The sequence below is a fragment of the Pygoscelis adeliae genome, unplaced genomic scaffold, assembly GCF_000699105.1.
Source record: "Pygoscelis adeliae isolate BGI_AS28 unplaced genomic scaffold, ASM69910v1 Scaffold610, whole genome shotgun sequence".
Taxonomy (NCBI): Eukaryota; Metazoa; Chordata; class Aves; order Sphenisciformes; family Spheniscidae; genus Pygoscelis; species Pygoscelis adeliae.
The window spans coordinates 747,868-764,336 of record NW_008824008.1 but is presented as its reverse complement, the minus strand read 5'-3'; the positions used below and the strand labels follow the sequence as shown (position 1 = coordinate 764,336).

General features: G+C 38.3%; 1 protein-coding gene across 2 annotated transcripts in view; it reads right to left on the bottom strand.

Annotated features, from left to right (window-relative positions):
* Positions 1–16,469, bottom strand: part of MAPK10 (mitogen-activated protein kinase 10) — a 94,273-nt gene that overhangs the window by 59,536 nt on the left and 18,268 nt on the right. For both annotated transcript variants that reach the window (XM_009325985.1, XM_009325993.1), the window contains exon 2: positions 13,965–14,134. In XM_009325985.1, coding sequence (XP_009324260.1) covers positions 13,965–14,134 — 170 coding nt within the window. The remainder of the gene's footprint in view (positions 1–13,964; positions 14,135–16,469) is intronic.

Below are 16,469 nucleotides of genomic sequence, written 5' to 3'. Positions count from 1 at the left end.
GAAAAAAAAAAAAGGAAATAAATGAAACTAATGCTAGTCAGATTTACACAAACCCAGATCATCATTTACCACTAATATTGTGTGCAGGTTCAGACTGTAATGATCAATGAGCAATGCCCTGTTATCATACACTTGAAGGACCAGGCATTCATTTTTATACCTATTTCAAAAAGCAAAGAAAAGCATTCTAGTTTCATGTCCAAGTTTCTATTTCAATAGACACTTACCAAGTAAATACTTAAAATTATTCTTACCGTACAGGAATAACTCTTAATCAACAATGAAACTTAACATTTATCACTTCCATTATATTCTACACCAGAATAGACTGCCAAAACCACAGAAAACATTTTTTTTTTTTAAATCAACTCTTAGAGATGGGTTCCTAGGATAACAAATGGCGATTTTTGATAGTCTTTAGTTTCAAGATCCTTCGGATGGAGCACACACATCCTTTTCAAGATGCTTACCCTTTTGCAAGCCACTACTTCATTAAAGTTCTATTATTAGCTCTCAGGTGATGGAATGGAAGCCCGAAACAGGAAGGGAAGCTCCCAGCCTCCAGCCTCCCGAGGCAGGCTGTGAAATGGAGACTCTTGGCAATCTCAGCAAACAGCTTTCTATATCAAGAATGTCTCTTCACTGACTGTTGTAGAAATCCAAGGGACACTAAATGTTCCTCTTACCTATCACTACATATATATATTGCAACAAATATAGTATTAAAATCTTTCTGAAAAGCTACTTAATATTACACCTTTTCTATTACTTTCTAAAGTGACAAACTTCGGTCATCTTTGCCTTCCTCCAGAAAGACTCCCCCTGCAACTCTTGTTTATTACGAATCACTGCTATTTATATCTGCATTACTTCATCCTTCTAAGTAAGGAAGTTTTGCCACTGACATTAACATTTTGCCTTATTTCCTTCATTCCAGTACAGCAAGAGGGAAGAAAGCCGAAACTGATCTTGTTAAACAAAGCACTGATTGCGTATTTGAAATAACCTGGTTATTTAGTGCTAAGATCTCCATCAGCAGAGAGAATTGGTAACCTTGAAAATCATGTTTAACAAGAACGCTAATGATAGCTCATCCTCAACAATCACCACTGATATATGGAGCAGAACACATTCTATATACACACATAGATACACATCTAAATTTATATACACATATTACATAAAAAGAAAAGCATAGATGGATGTGTATATAAATCCTTTTCACAGTAATTTCTCTGACTTCAAACTCCCTGCCCTTGGTTTCAGATAACTATTACTACTGCACTTTCTGAAAAAGTAATTTTTAGGAATGACAAGAGCCAGATCTTTTTCCTGTATCAAGCAAAATTTCTGTAAATGGTTTATGAAACTTTAACCATAAAATATTTTAAGTGCTTTTTCTTCTCTCTACTTAAGGTCCCATTTCAGGCAAGTACTATAACAAAAAAGAATGAAAAAGTTATTTTGCTTTAAGCAAATTTTAAAGTGTATTCTGGTAGGGTTTTTTGTGGTTTTTGTTTGCTTGCTTTTTATGTTGACCTCACTTACCAGTCCAAATTTTAGAATGAAATTAGACCTTGACATTCTTACCTTTTTTTTTCTCCTTTTGACATCTAACATCTGAGTTTCTAAAGGCAGACAATGACACATTTCTATTTATAAACAGTGCGTATTCCTCTCTCCAATAATTACTTTTAAACAGAAAAAAAAAAATCATTATTTTTAGAGTGAAAACTTCTCTCCAGAAAGTATCTTTAAAAGTAGTGAATGTTTTCCATGAAAACGATGTAAAAGAAAAGAATTCAATACATGCACCAACATGCAGAAACAGTTTCCCCCAAACAGTACAAGTCGAAGGCCACTGTAATGAACAAGAGCCTTTCGATGTTCTTATTAGGTTTGGAACCAAGCCTGTGTGCTGAAAACCCAGAAAGTAACCAATATGACCCTAATGAAGAGTTGCAGACCTGTTGTCAGGAATGGCTACTCTACAATCCGGATCAGGTCTATTTCTCCTCAAAATGCAGAGAAGTTCAGTGGCCTCTGAGACAATATTCAGTGCTGATGCTTAAGGAGACCAATACAGTTTCATAATGGATGACTGCTGCACTTTTCCTGTTACCATATACGGTTCCAGCTATTTGTTTTGAGTTTCCATCAGCTCACAGCTTCTTGCAATCAGCTGGTAACAGCTGGATTAGGAAATACAATCAAGCTGCCTCCCCAGCAAGGGGGGAGGACAAGTCATCATTTACTTTTTTTACTATCACCATGGATTTTTTGCAGAATAAATAAATCAGCCTCCAAGACCTTCTGTGAGCTTCCTCATCACAGCAGAGATTAGTGATTGAGCTCAAAATGTTCCTTCCTGCAGTGCATGGGGCAGGAAAGACTGCGCGTGCTAAAGGGCAGCAGAGGAGTCAAACACAGGCATCCTGCCGCAGCAAATACCTTGCCAGCAAGGTGCTCCAGCTGGTGCCCTTTGGAGCCCCTTCACGTGCCAAGATGACATGAAACCTAAGCAGCAAAGGCAAAAAGAAAGGTCGAAGTAAGCTGTCACCTCAGTGCGTTTTAAATGGGAGCTTGACTAAAAATGTCCATGTCTCCTGTACCATTTCATTATAGTGTCACTGAAATTATTATTGTAGCATTTTAATACAGGTTTCTTCACTTCACTACAACATACTTACTCTATTTCCCACCTTGCAAAATACAGCTCTCTAAAGGCCCTGATTAAATGGAAATATGTTTTAGTTGAGCTACATTTTTTCAGAAATCAGACCACAGCTCTCTGGTTATCTATACGTTAAACAAGAAAAGGTGATTTAAAGAGGTCTACACACATTTCTATCTGAAAATGTGTGGAAATGACCAAAAAAAGAAATAAAAACTATTGAAACAGGAGTCAAACAGACAAATCTTTGCCACAGCTAGAAGAAACTACTTCAACAGGAATCTTTCCCCAGTCAGATCTGCGACAGTGTATGCCTAGATATTTATGATCTTAAAGAACTTGTTCAGAGATCCAAATGCACTCATGCTTATTCTTGAAAAAGCAAACACAAAGTCCAAGCCCACAACTCATCCAGTCCATTTACTGTCACCCATAAAGGATTAGAATAGTATAATTTTCATATCCATGACATCTGCAGTCCAATTTTGAATCCATATTACTCATTCTGTTTAAAATATTACAGTCATTGCCTGAAATGTCAAAGTCAAGCGGCCCTTTCCAGCAAAGATATACTGGGAAGCACAATGAATTTGTATTTCTAAGGGCAACTAGATTTGAAAACTTTGCTGTGAAATCTATTTTACAATTCAGTCATGCTGAGACAGCTCTTATCCGCCAAACTTTCAGATGGGTGGTCTGAAGAAAGATGATCGAGCCATTATACATAAGACAATGTAAAAGAAGTTGCAATGAAAACAAAGGCCGGAATGCTTATTTTTAGTAAACATATTTACAATAAAAGTTCACTCAACACTGTCACTGGTGGCTCCAAATGTGCTATATTATAATTTCGCCAATTATACTGCTGGGTAAAACTGTAAAATAACAAAATAATTCACTATGTGGCAAAAGAAGCTACACACTTGGAAAACTTCTGGGAAAAAGAGGAATCAGAGGCTGGAATGTATTAAGAAAAAGAAGGGTCTGCAGTAAAATTTGCTATTACTTGCTGACAAATTCTTCTGTTACTACGCTGAACCTGCTCTGCTGATATCTTCTTTTAAAACAATTATACACATGAAACTATCAAATTTGTTCATGTTAACAAAGCGCTTTTCCATCAAAACCTCTAGTAGTTCTTAAAGGTGACAATCCTCTCCAGCTCCATCACTACCACAAACCACAAGCCTGTGTATAGCTCCACACCTTGTACAGACCAAAGTATCTTGGCTGAGCTGACAATTCAGATGCGCAAGATTATGCCCTTTTGGCTCAAGTTGTACAAAAATACCTCTGTGGACTCTCTCATCTGCAGCTTGAACCTCAATTTAGTTATCTTTCTAATTACATGAGCTGGTGATGCCCTAACAAGAATCATTTTGGAATCCACTGATCAGTTCTGTATACTGATGCAAGATAAACTCTTTTCCCATAGCCATTCTCACTCACAAAGATGGTGCAGGGATACAGTAGGAAAGGCAATGTGGAAACAGCTATACTCTTCACACATTGCCTGGCACACTTCTCATAATGGGTGCCATTTTAGTTTGGCTGGTGACTAAAATATTCATGAGGATGCTGAATATAAAGTATGTTTAAATACTTGTCATCTGTATATACTCCGCTAATTCTTTATACTTGGCTCTGAAAGTGACTCGGTTGTAGAATCCTTTTCTGAACAGTACTGTAAAACCAGTACTTTCTGGTTCTGCATTTCTCTTGTCACTAATTCACTATATAGTCTGCTAGCTGACAATAACTTTTGTTAACTGCCAGTCTAGGAAATTCAACCTGGTCAGTGAAAGAAGCCAAGTTTTTTTTTTTATTCTGCTTTAAAAGGGCTCTAGGCCAAAATGCTTTCCCTTACGTGTGTGACATGTAAGAGATGACAATCTCATGGTTTCCAAAGTATGCTATACTACTCGCTCTTTGTATGCTCAAGGATTTACTGAATCCAGAGCAAGGTAAAAATCTGAAAAATGGATCAGAGCTAGGGGTGTCTATCAATATTCAGTGGCAGAAAATACATGGGCAAAGGAAGTTAAAGTGTGATTTGTAGTTAAACCGTATTGAGTAAACGTTTGCCCAGCATTTGGAGAATGGGTATAAGACACTGAATCTGGCAAAGAGATCTCACGTTCAGTGCTCTGAACTGTCAGCAAGGTATATAAACTTTGGACAGTTTTCAAGTTGTGTTAAGCATCAAAGCAGCAAAGCCAGGAAAAGTCCAGTTTCCTCATTTAACAGCAATTTACAAGACTAGGGAAATACAGACACCAAGGCAGAGCCTGTGCACCTGGCAGAAGTTGAGTATCTAGTACATTCAAACTGCCAGTCACATGATAAATCTGTTATTTTTGGATTTACAAATTGAAATAGAAAACAGCTACTATCTTCCATAGCCACCTCACAGTCATAATTTAAAAGACTAGCTGCCTTGCCTGACAAACAGAACAAAAGCTGTCAGTATGGAGAAAAAGAAACATAATTTCACAGCCTTTCTTGCTGCATTTCTCAACTGATTAAAAATCAAAATTCAACCAAGCACTAAAAATGTACTGTCAGCAAGTCATCATCTGCAATGTGATAATCATGGAAGGAGAAAAAAGTCAACATAAAAAGGCTAACCCTAAAAGGCCACTCAAATTCTAGTTTCCCAAAACTAACCCTGCAATCTCTGCAAGGCTATTCTAAGCAGACAGAAACAGAAGATCAGAGATGCTGAAATGACAATTGGCGCTGTTCTGGGATGAAAGAAAGCAAATGCTGCCACATTTGTCACCTTTACCCTCCCAGCAAAAGGGCTAGTCCACAGCCTGCCCCTATGCTGACACTAAGTCAACCAACCCAGGTTGCTCTCTAACTCATTCAGCGCACTCTTGTCCAACTGGGGTAATTCTGTATCTACAGTCTCTCACACTGAGGGACATCTCTGACACAGGTAAGATGCTAGCAGGTAAAACTGGTGGTTTGTAAGGATACAAAATGTTTTACCTGCTGTATAACAAGCCAAAATGTCTTTGTTCAAAAGGAACAAAATTAAAAATTACTTAGGTTTTCGAGTTGCCCTGTTACACCAGAAATTTCAAGATGTAGATGCTCTGACACAATTTTAAAACAAGATTTTTGTTTGAATTAGAAACTCTACCCCGTTCTGTGACTCATGGTGAATTAGCAACCCCAGAGCTACAAAACTTATTTCCAGTTTGTAAATGGGCACCAACCATTTTTGTATGGAAAAGTATAACACCATGAATCCAGAAAAGAACAAAAGAACAAACAAACAAAAAAAAATCAAAAAAACCACTCGATGTCCTGTTTGCCACTTGCTTTCACTCCTGCCTTTGAGTCTTCCTCCTTTCTGCTTCCCTTCCTAACTGCCTCTCTCTTTATCACCAAACTCTTGCCCATTCAGGTGAGTTTTCCCACTCATGTCATGCCAAACATGTCTCACATTGTTCACAAACTTCACCTAGGCTTCATACACAATCTCGTTTCATATTTTCTTTCTATTTTGCACAACTTCTGTTATATTCCAATTTTTTTGGCTGTCACTGTTTTTTATGCCTGTCTAAGGACAGCAGGTCTTAGGACAAAGGGCAACTTTTTGCTTTCTGTAAAGCACTGTGAAAATCTGTAGACTACATGAGTATCAGAGGATAGATAGCAACGATACATGCTGACAAAGAAAATTGAATTATCTGAGCTGCATTTCCTTTCAGGCTGGCTCTAGTTTTTCTATTTCTGGTTCCATTGCTTCTTTGTTTTGATACCTGCCCTTTTATTTATTTATTTAGATATTCTGTCCTATAGCCCTACCTCTCTGATTCCATATGGTCACAGCTATTCTCCTATCACAGGAGAAACCCCTTGTCCCTAAGATGGAACAGAAGTGTTTAGTGCAATTGCTTTTATGTTAAACACATGGTAATCAGTGATGACGATGCAAAAGTCTTCATTTCAGTGGTGACAGGATTTCAAGTGAATGAAATAAAAGCGTAAGTCTGAACTCAGTTAAGGAATGGCTGCAATGCACTAACAGTAGTTAATTCCAACCCTGTTTTCCTCCTTGAACTGAAATTTGTCTGCGACTGAATTCCAGGCAGACAATCTCCCACAAGAGAAGCAAGGTGAGTCTTGAAAAAAATCTGTCTGATATATCACAGTGTACGAGTGAGATAGAACAAATGTGAGAAGAGAGAGATCTGGCAGTGTCCAAAAGGAAGTTTTTGACAGGGTAGGAGCAGATAGGTGCCTGACATCTGTAAAGGGAGTTATAAAATGTTACTGCCTGATAGCAAAAAGTGTAAATTTAATTGAGTTTTTAATCAGCCAACACAGACAGAGCTTAAGTTACACAAACATCAGTTACTTCTCTGCAGCCACAGAATTTACAAACAGCTGATAAATTTTTTAATGGCTCTAACAGGATCATAGCTGTTTATCCATTCATGGCTATGAATAAACCTGCTCCATACCTAAGAGTTGTACTGCTCCAACTGAAAATCCTGGGTGTCAAACGAGCTCAACAGTGCCTTTACAGTACTGTAATTTATGACCAGGTAAAGTGAGTATTGCTGTCAGGGTTCATAAAAACAGGTTGCGCAGAGATAGTTTCTACACCAACTTATTTACTTTTTTTTTCATAAACTTGCAGAGAGAAAATTTTAAATAGATTTTGCCTGCTTAACTATCGTAGTCATGGAAACTATACAGGTTCTTTAAGGAGAAAAGAAGAAAAAAAGACAGTCAGAAATATAGGCAGTCTGAGTATTTTAGAGACAGCAACCTTGATCTCTTTGTTAGGAGAGCATACACTGTGGCATGTTTTATTACATATCATTTGTGATTACCAGAACCTAAATCACGTTTTAGATTTCTGTGTACTAGCAAAGGGAAATGAAACACAAGAAGACAAACATGAAATAGACAGTAACTTCCTGCCTACCAGGAATCTCTGCAGTTAGGTAGCAAAAGGACATTACAAAAAAAAATTGAGAAATATTTTTTGTAAAGTAGTTACATGTTAGTCCTTAAAAAAAAAAGATACAACAATAATTCTTGCTCAAACATTATATCTCAGGTACCCCTGTCATACAAAACTGGGTCTTCATCCTGCCTCAGGTGCCTTCATGCACTGCTACTGGATATACACCTTTCTTTTTCTTCTTTCCCACTTACATTAAAGATAGTAGTAGTAGATAGAAGTTGTAAGAATCAAAGCAAACATGGAATAGGAGCTGCTTATTCTTAAAGACAATTAACTTCTCTCATCTTTCAGACATGTTATGTATAGTTTGACATATGGCAGCTGTTCTCTGTGATCCTAATGGCAGTTTCCTCCACATCCAAGCTAAGTTCTTTGTTGCGTCATTAGCAAGAGCAGTGCAAGACATTGCCTCCTCCTCTCACCCCATATCCAAGCAAACTGTCTCTGAATATGTGTTACTATGCAAATTCTAATAATATCACCTTAATAAACACAAATCTGACCAACTTAGATAAGAACCTTCACTCAATATTCTGGAACTCAAATCCACAGAGATACTCAGTCTTTGCTGTTCCCACTGGGAGTCTCTCAGCACCTTAAAATTCATGTGCTGGTGATCCAGATTACAAATAAAATTGGGAATTTTTCTATCTTTCTGAAGAATCAAGGCATAGATATATCAGAACAACAAACCAGAATGTGCTGTTCCAGATGTACATCAGATGGTGATCAATGGCTAACTGAATACATGCAATTAAATTTTTGGCATTTCAGAGCAACGACATACTAGAAAATCCAAACAATACTACAATGTGAATGCAAATTGGTAGTTGGAGAAAAATCCTGCAATGTACAAATGAATGAGTGAGGCTTGAAGCTTGCTGTGAGTTTACTTATGATATTTCAACATTTAAGAACTTCCCAAAGTGAACAAAAATTCTGGTAATAGTTTAAACCACTTTGTCTCAGGAGAAAAAAAAAAATCTCATCAGGTGTTGCCATTGTATGAAATTACATTAGCACTGGGAAACATCAGAGAATTTGTTTAAATTGACATGCTTATTTCACTAACAGTACAGTAGTAGTTCACAGTACAAACTGACAGCTATTTTCTCCATTACTGTCGCACAAAACACTTGTAAAACTCTCTAAAGGTTGTCTTCAAAAACCTCCTCAGGAGTGGAGTGTCAAAGCACATCAGCAAAGCACACAATAGCATGAGAAAGAGAACACAAGCTGAACTAAAGGATACAATTTGGAGAATCTTTAACAGAACAGGATAAATCTGCAGTGCCAGCTGACAGAATGTTAAACACAAAAAGTCTGTGAGATGTGACTGTGTAACTGAAATGCAAGTAACTAAACTCACGACATTCGTTCAAGTGCTGATTCACAGGAGAGACTGGGGCTGACAAAATTAACACTGCCACTCCCTTCAGGGCCACTGAAATTCTAGGCATATCTGGGTACATGGTTCACTTCATTTTTCCTCTGAATGACAGGTATTCTTTCTTCTCCTCTTCTGAGGAGATAGATTAGTGATCTATCCCGCGGTGAGAACACCTCTGAACTTCAGTGGAACTATGCCAGTTTATACAAGTGAAAATGTTCACCTCTATCAAGGAATACAGTATCAAGGAATACAATTCAATTCAGTGGCACAAAGCAACCAAAACAATATTACTGGGATAGCAGGGTCACGATGGAGAAATAAATTGATCTCTCAAGAACTTTAATACACCAGTGTCCAGCTAAACAATACAAATAAGGTTGTGCATTAACTGTAAGACACTGAGATGTCCACTATTCTCTATCTCTTTTCCACTGCACCATAGCAAAAGCATAGATTATTATTCTTCTTTGATCAGTGTGGGCTCAGAATTGACTACGCTCGTAAGTGTCAGCTCCTCTCTTCTATGACTTTTACCATTATTCCCATTGCAATATCGCTTTAGAATCTTATACTCAGATCAGGAGTCAGTTGTGCTACACAAAACCAGAACTGAAGGATAACCATCATACAAAAGAGCTCAACTGTTTTTGCAAACTCAAAGATCTGATCCTCTTCAACACTTACAGGCACATTCCACACAGAAGGTAGTCATATTAAATTAAAATCTATTTTTAAGTGGTTCTATTGATTGACTATGTTCATATCTTCACAGACCTCCACCAGAGATCCATGGGATGGAAAAGGTTATTTAATTTATTTACAAGTTTAATTACTTGTATCCTCAAGCCTGTAAGTGATGTCTTCACTACCTGCCATGGAAAACTGGACTTCACCCTTGCTTCCATCATAAATTCAAAAACTATCACAGCCCCTTCAAATTGCTTTTGAAATATTCCTATACAACGTCATTTTTCTAGATATCACAGGCAGTATCAAAAATATCACAGGCAATATAAAAAATGATAGCTTGCAAACCACAGCAGAAAACCTACAGATCAATTGCCTTGCTTCCAGGCAAAAAGCATTCATTTAAGACACAAAGAAACACCCACTCCAACATCAGCATATTTCTGTTGATTTTATGGAACATGAGAATTCCTCTCCCTCCACCCTCATCTAAACCATCCATACCCGCAGGCTGAAAATGACCTGTCTCTCTCTCTCTCCCCCTTGTAAAATAAGATAGCTGTCAACTCCCTTCTAACATTGCAGAGGGGTATCAACTACCTCTTCTCGCAGTGGTTTAAGTGGCACGTATCTAATTAAACTCAGAAAATTGTTCTCAACTCATTTTACCTTTGACGTTTTCTGTTTCTATCACAGACTTGAAGATCAAGTCATGTGGTTAAAAGCCTGCGTAGTTTTCACAACTACAGCTTGGTCTAATAAACTACAAAGGTCTGCTTCAGCTATGTCCCATTGTCATCATGCCTATAACAACATGATAATTTTATGCAAACACACCCTATATAGTCTTTCTCACAGATATCAGTGTGATGTACAGTAAGCAAACAGCCTAGACTTGCATTAAGAGTAGTTTTTGCAGAGTGAAGAGGAACTTCCCTGCTCAAGAGATTCCAAGCAGCTTTTTCTTTCTTCCTGCTGGCAAAAATAATTTTGTGAATGCAGTTAACACAAATCCCATTGAAAGATCCCACAATTAATTTCTGAAGGTACTGAACGCACTATGTCTACAGCCAATACCACTTTCTCACTGAGTTTATAATTATTTCACATAGGCACAATGACAATTATAACTAACACTCACACCATGTGGCTTTCTCTTTTTCACATAATTTAAAAAATTATCATCTCCTGAAGACCGTAATATCTTTACTTTAATGCTTCCATATCAAGAAAATTATTTTGTCTTTGATGTAAATTTTAGAATAATCAAGTGAAATCAAGTCCCAACTTCTTTCATAACCACATTTCCTGCTTCCCATGCCTGCTTCTGTTCCACAACAAGAATTATTTTCCACTGAAATTCTCCTGCTTATGTTGACATCTATTTATAGATTTGTATGAGAAAGATTTCAGTACTCTGTGGCTTTGCCTAGGAACCCTGCAACACCAGCTTCCAGAGCAGCCTGAAAAGCATCATGTCTCTCCTCCATCTCCCTCTGTCTCTTGGGCTGCAGACAGATTGCCTGCCCAAGTATATGTGGCAAGGTGCTAAGGCAGCCAGCATGCCAGGCACGTGGGTCCCACATCCAAGTTAAGAGGGAAGCTGTTGCTAGCAAGTGGAATTTGGTCCTGAAGTTAGTGCTGAGGCAGTCCTTGGCATGGAATATCTTACACCCCATCAGTACTGAGAGATTTGATGTCAAATTATTGACAAATCTATTATAAAATAGGCCCCTTTTTCTCAAGATGTGGGAATACAGTTGTGTGGCCAAGTACTGGACAAAGCAGAAAAGTCATCAGCAGCTCAGGTCTTCCACTGTGGGGAAGACAGCATGGACTCCACTTGGCAAGCTGCAAAAATTTAGACTAGTCAAGAAGCAGGCCACTGGCTGCAACTGCTGGCAGCAGCTCAGTCCTGAAAGGGTGGTTAGTGTTTACCAATAATACTCTAACTTTATCACTCCATAAAACCAGATGTCGCTATGCACTAAAGCTGTCTCCAGTAGCTGGGTAGCCCGTCACTCCAGCCACACAACAGGTAGTGTCCTTCTACCTACAATTATCCGGAAGGAAAATCCAGAAATAGTGCATGCTATGAGAAGTCTGAGCCTAAATCCCTCTGAGCTATCCCTACCTGTGTCTGCCCTTGGTAGAGGGAACAATCAGAAATCACCCATTCAGCTCCTACACTTCTGCTAATTCTGGCACTAAGAGACTGAATTGCATCCCAGATCTGTTATGCTTCTTGAACAAGTCATTAAGTATAAACAGAGCCACTGGATCTAAAAGAAACTATGACCTAGGTTTTTCCCACTGTTTTCATACAGGCGCTCCTCATGGCTATTCTTTGCAAACGAACAAGATGAGCAGGACAAAATACCTCCCCCACCAGAGCCAGCAGCACTGCACAAATAGGCAGTTTTTCAGTATATTTTTTCCCTTAAATTAATCTGCTTTTTATAGATGTAACCCTATATCCACCAAAATACCTATAGTTTCTAAATAGTGTAAGTTTCTACTGTAGAAACTTACACTATTTGTTTATTATGTAAACTTATTATTACTATATTATTATTATTATTATTATGCAAGTAGAAACTTACACAACTGAATTGTCTTCCCTTAGCTAAACTACATATCTTTATCTCACAATTTTTTTCATTAATTTATCACTTCACCATTGATTCTTCAAGCTTTGCTCATAGTTTAAGTATTTCTGGTAAATTATGTCTCATGACAGGTAGGTTACAATGTAACACATACTAAGCAAAAATGCTCATTTTCTTCCCCATCTATCATGTAATACTTCTACATCTGTATCATCAAACCATAAAAGGCCTTTTATGGCCTCTCCATGCTCCTCAGCCATTTCAGGGGATTTGTGTTAACTTTCACTTGAACTTACTTGTTTTCTGATTTGATTTTCTTTCCTAAGGCATTCTTAGTTTTTGCCTGTCAACTCTTAGTATGAAAGACAAATTCACAGGATGTTATTGATTGTATTTAGCTTAACTTCTATGGTTTTTTGCTGCTCATAATTGATCATTACAGCAATTCAGTTGCAGAGAGGTTCAACAAAATCTGATTTTCCCCTAAAACGAATAGAGGATATTAAGTAGGAAGAAAAACCATCTATTGCTATAAGTGGACAGATAGTGCAAAATGAACATAAATAGTACTCAACATAAAGTATGTTTCTTTCCCAAAGCTGATTTTAAACTAACCTTTAGCCTTTTTGTGTTTAAGATATGAAATAAAGTACTTGATCATTTAGATCAACCTTTGGACTTGTGTGGCCTCAAAGTATACTAAACACTGGAAGTGACAGACTGAGACCTAAGGATGTGCTGCTAATTGTTGTTACACTGTCAATTGTAGTGCCAATGCCAATGATCCATGGGAGCCCACCTGCCCCTAGGTTAAAGGAACCTGTCGCTTTACCACTGCCTCCAACTGTAAAGTAACACACACTACATCAAACTCAGAAAAGAGCAGTGATAAAGATGACAGATGGAATTAGACTTCATCTCTGATCAAGTTATAGATAAAAGATCATGTTAGTTACCCTAATGCCTTGTAACTTAACAGGTAACAAATGCCGGCACAGAGACATTTAAATACAAGCCACTGAAATTTAAGAGCCATCTCTAAAAATGCAGGCAAAAGCCAACCAGGACATCACAACTCTTGAACATAATAATTTCAAATTCCATAAGCCTTTTGTATTATTTAGGAGAGCTACTGAATTTGTGTCTTTTGTCCGCATTATTCACATCACTGCAACATCTCTTAAGAAATAAGGGAAACTTTAGCAGTTACCTCGATTTGAAAGGCTTCCATTCTGAATACTTGTGAATGCTACGGGATGCAACAAGTTTCTATATTGCTCTCAGTGACTTTTACTGTGCAAAGACTAAAATTACAGGGTTTACTTGGGATATTATTTCCACTGACTCTGGAAATAGTGCCACAGTTGTCAATTAAGATCTTCCTCCCACTTTCTTGCTAGTTACTTTTTGCTATGTGGAGAAACAAACTAGTGCTATCATTCTCACCAGCAGGAGAATTTATTAGCGAACACTAGGCTCCTTCTGCCTGAGGATGTCTGTTGCCTGACTGTTATTTTTGCAATTTTAGACAATGTCTGTGGCTAGCAAACTGTGAAGAAATGCAAAAGGCAAATCCTATTTAAAACCATAAGAGAAACTGCTGATACTTACCAAACTATTCCCTGAGCCCCAGAGCCAATAGGTTTCAAGTTCTGGTAGCGTTTGAGAACTGTGAAGGTTGAGTCACCTACTTCCACGCTGTAGAACTGGTTGTCAACTTTGCTTTTGCTCATGTTGTAATGTTTGGCAATATATGACACATCCACTTGTTTCCCAAATCCCTGTTGTACAGAAGAAGGGAAGGGGGGAGGGAGTGGAAAAAACACAGAAACCAAGGCCGGTAAAACATCAGAATACTGATAAAACAGTCAGCCTATTTTTCCCATATAAATTCTTGTCATTTTAGGCTCATTGTCATAAATCTACATGAATCCTCAAATGCTCTCAAAGACTATCAAACCCTCTTTCACCCAGGAAGTAACCATAAAAAGCCACTGATTAAAGAAAGCTAGTGAATTCTCCAGCTGATGTTTGTGACACAGTTACTCTCAACTACTGGTCTCTGCTTGCCGTTACTGCTGCTTTATGACTACCAGCTTATGCATTCATGCTGATTCTGCCCTCACTTGTATTGCAATAAATATCTCATTTGAAAATTAGAAGACTTACATCAGCGTAGAAGTGGGACAAGAGACACAGGAATTAGGCTCTTCATCGTTGGTCAGATAGAGCAAATAAGTCTATCCACATGAGCACTAAAAGTTTCCCTGAGCATATGATAAAAGCATTGAGAACCTTTCAACAGGAGTTGCAAAAGAAACAGGGCCATTTATGAGACGAACTGTGACCTGACATGGCTCAGAATCATGGAGAGTATTCAGTAGTTCAGGAGATCTTCCCAAGTTCTAGGTTCCTATGGATAGTAGAGTTGCTCTCGTGACCTGACAAATCCATTAGTCCTAAGCAAAGGCTAATTTTCATGACACAAAGGCAAGTTACTGTAAATTTTTTATGCTTGCACTAAAGCTAGCACTGCAGAGCTGTAACCTCATCCAAATTTGTAGAATTACTATGCAGAAAGTTACATTATGACCATTTTTTGACTACTAGTGAGCTCAGTTCCCTGAAGACCATGGAGAAAGTATACAGTAATTTGACATAAAAATCAGAATTTAGTGTTTGTAATTTAGGATTAAATGATGCTGAGCGCAGGATGCAAAAATTAAACATATTACAACAGATCTGTCCTGAAGTAGTTGACAATTCACTTATGGAAGTCAAGGCTTTTCCAAATGCCTTCTATAAGGAGAAGCAAAAACCAGCGTGCCTCTCTGCCTCTGCATTTATTTTCAGTGTGTACAAACACAGCTTCTAAATTTTCTTATTTGCTCTGTTATAAATTGCTTTCCCCAAAAAATCTGAATAATCAACCGCATTATGTGGCTATGGACTACTAAGTTGAAGTTTGATGGAGCAGGGAAAAATGTAAAGTCAATTTGGAGAATATTATTTTTTCAATTTAAAAGGCCGTCATTCCAGTGTTCCATGAAGCCGGTCATTACAAACAGATGACTGACCTTGCAGAGAACTTGGATTCTCAGGTTTGCCTTAGGACGATTAATATTCTTTTTCTGTCCGTTATCTCACTGGAAGGCCCATTGTCACTGGACAGCATTGGTTAATCCTAACCACCTCATTTAGAGACTTTGAAACATTTTAATAAACGTAGCTGTTCATTCAAACAGAAAATCTCATTTCAGAAGAGCAATTAGAAACATTACATTTATTTGTTAATCAGACACAGGGCAAGGCTTTTTTTTTTTCTTTTCCCCCAGCACAGAAAGTGAGAGATTTATGGACACTGACACAGTGCTAAATTCAAACTTAGAGAGAGTGAAATGACTCCGAAAAAGGTTTGAATTTTTCTCATCTGAAGAAAGACAGACTGCATCTGACTTGCACTGTGTAACCTTAGTCTTAAAACTCCTTCCATTACGTGAAGAGAGATGCATAAATTTGGCTGGCTCAGCTATCCGTACCTGGAATTGAGAGGCTTTATTTTAATATGCTCCTGATAGGAAATAATCACGGCTCCCTCTGCTAGAGTAACACATTTGCAGCATGTTTGTTTTCTGATGTCATTATCAGAACAATGCAGACAATATTCAGCATTAACACCTGTTACTCTGAAACCAATGTTCTATAAAGTGTCAGCATAAAAATTTCATTCCTTAGTGAGCCTGACATGTAGCGAGCTCCTCTGGAAGTACAGAGCTCCTCTGGCTCCACAAGAAGCAGAGGATCCCCTGCCCTCTTGCCACCAGGCAGAAGGAGGGGACCTAAGTGACAGGGGGGGAATGGAAACATGTCCCTGCTCGGGGTGCCAGGCAAACAACTGCCCGGCCTCCCTCATCTTCCCAGTAGCCCTTACAAAACAGATATGGGCCCTGGAAATTGAGGGCCAGGCAAATGAGGATGTGGACGAAGGTCCATCCAGGAGGTTGCCCAGGGTGAGGCAGTCAGCCCCACGCATTATGACTGCCTCTGCCAATAAAAAAAGGAGGGTAATTGTTGTAGGCGATTCCCTTCTGAGGGGAACAGAGGGCCCTATATGCC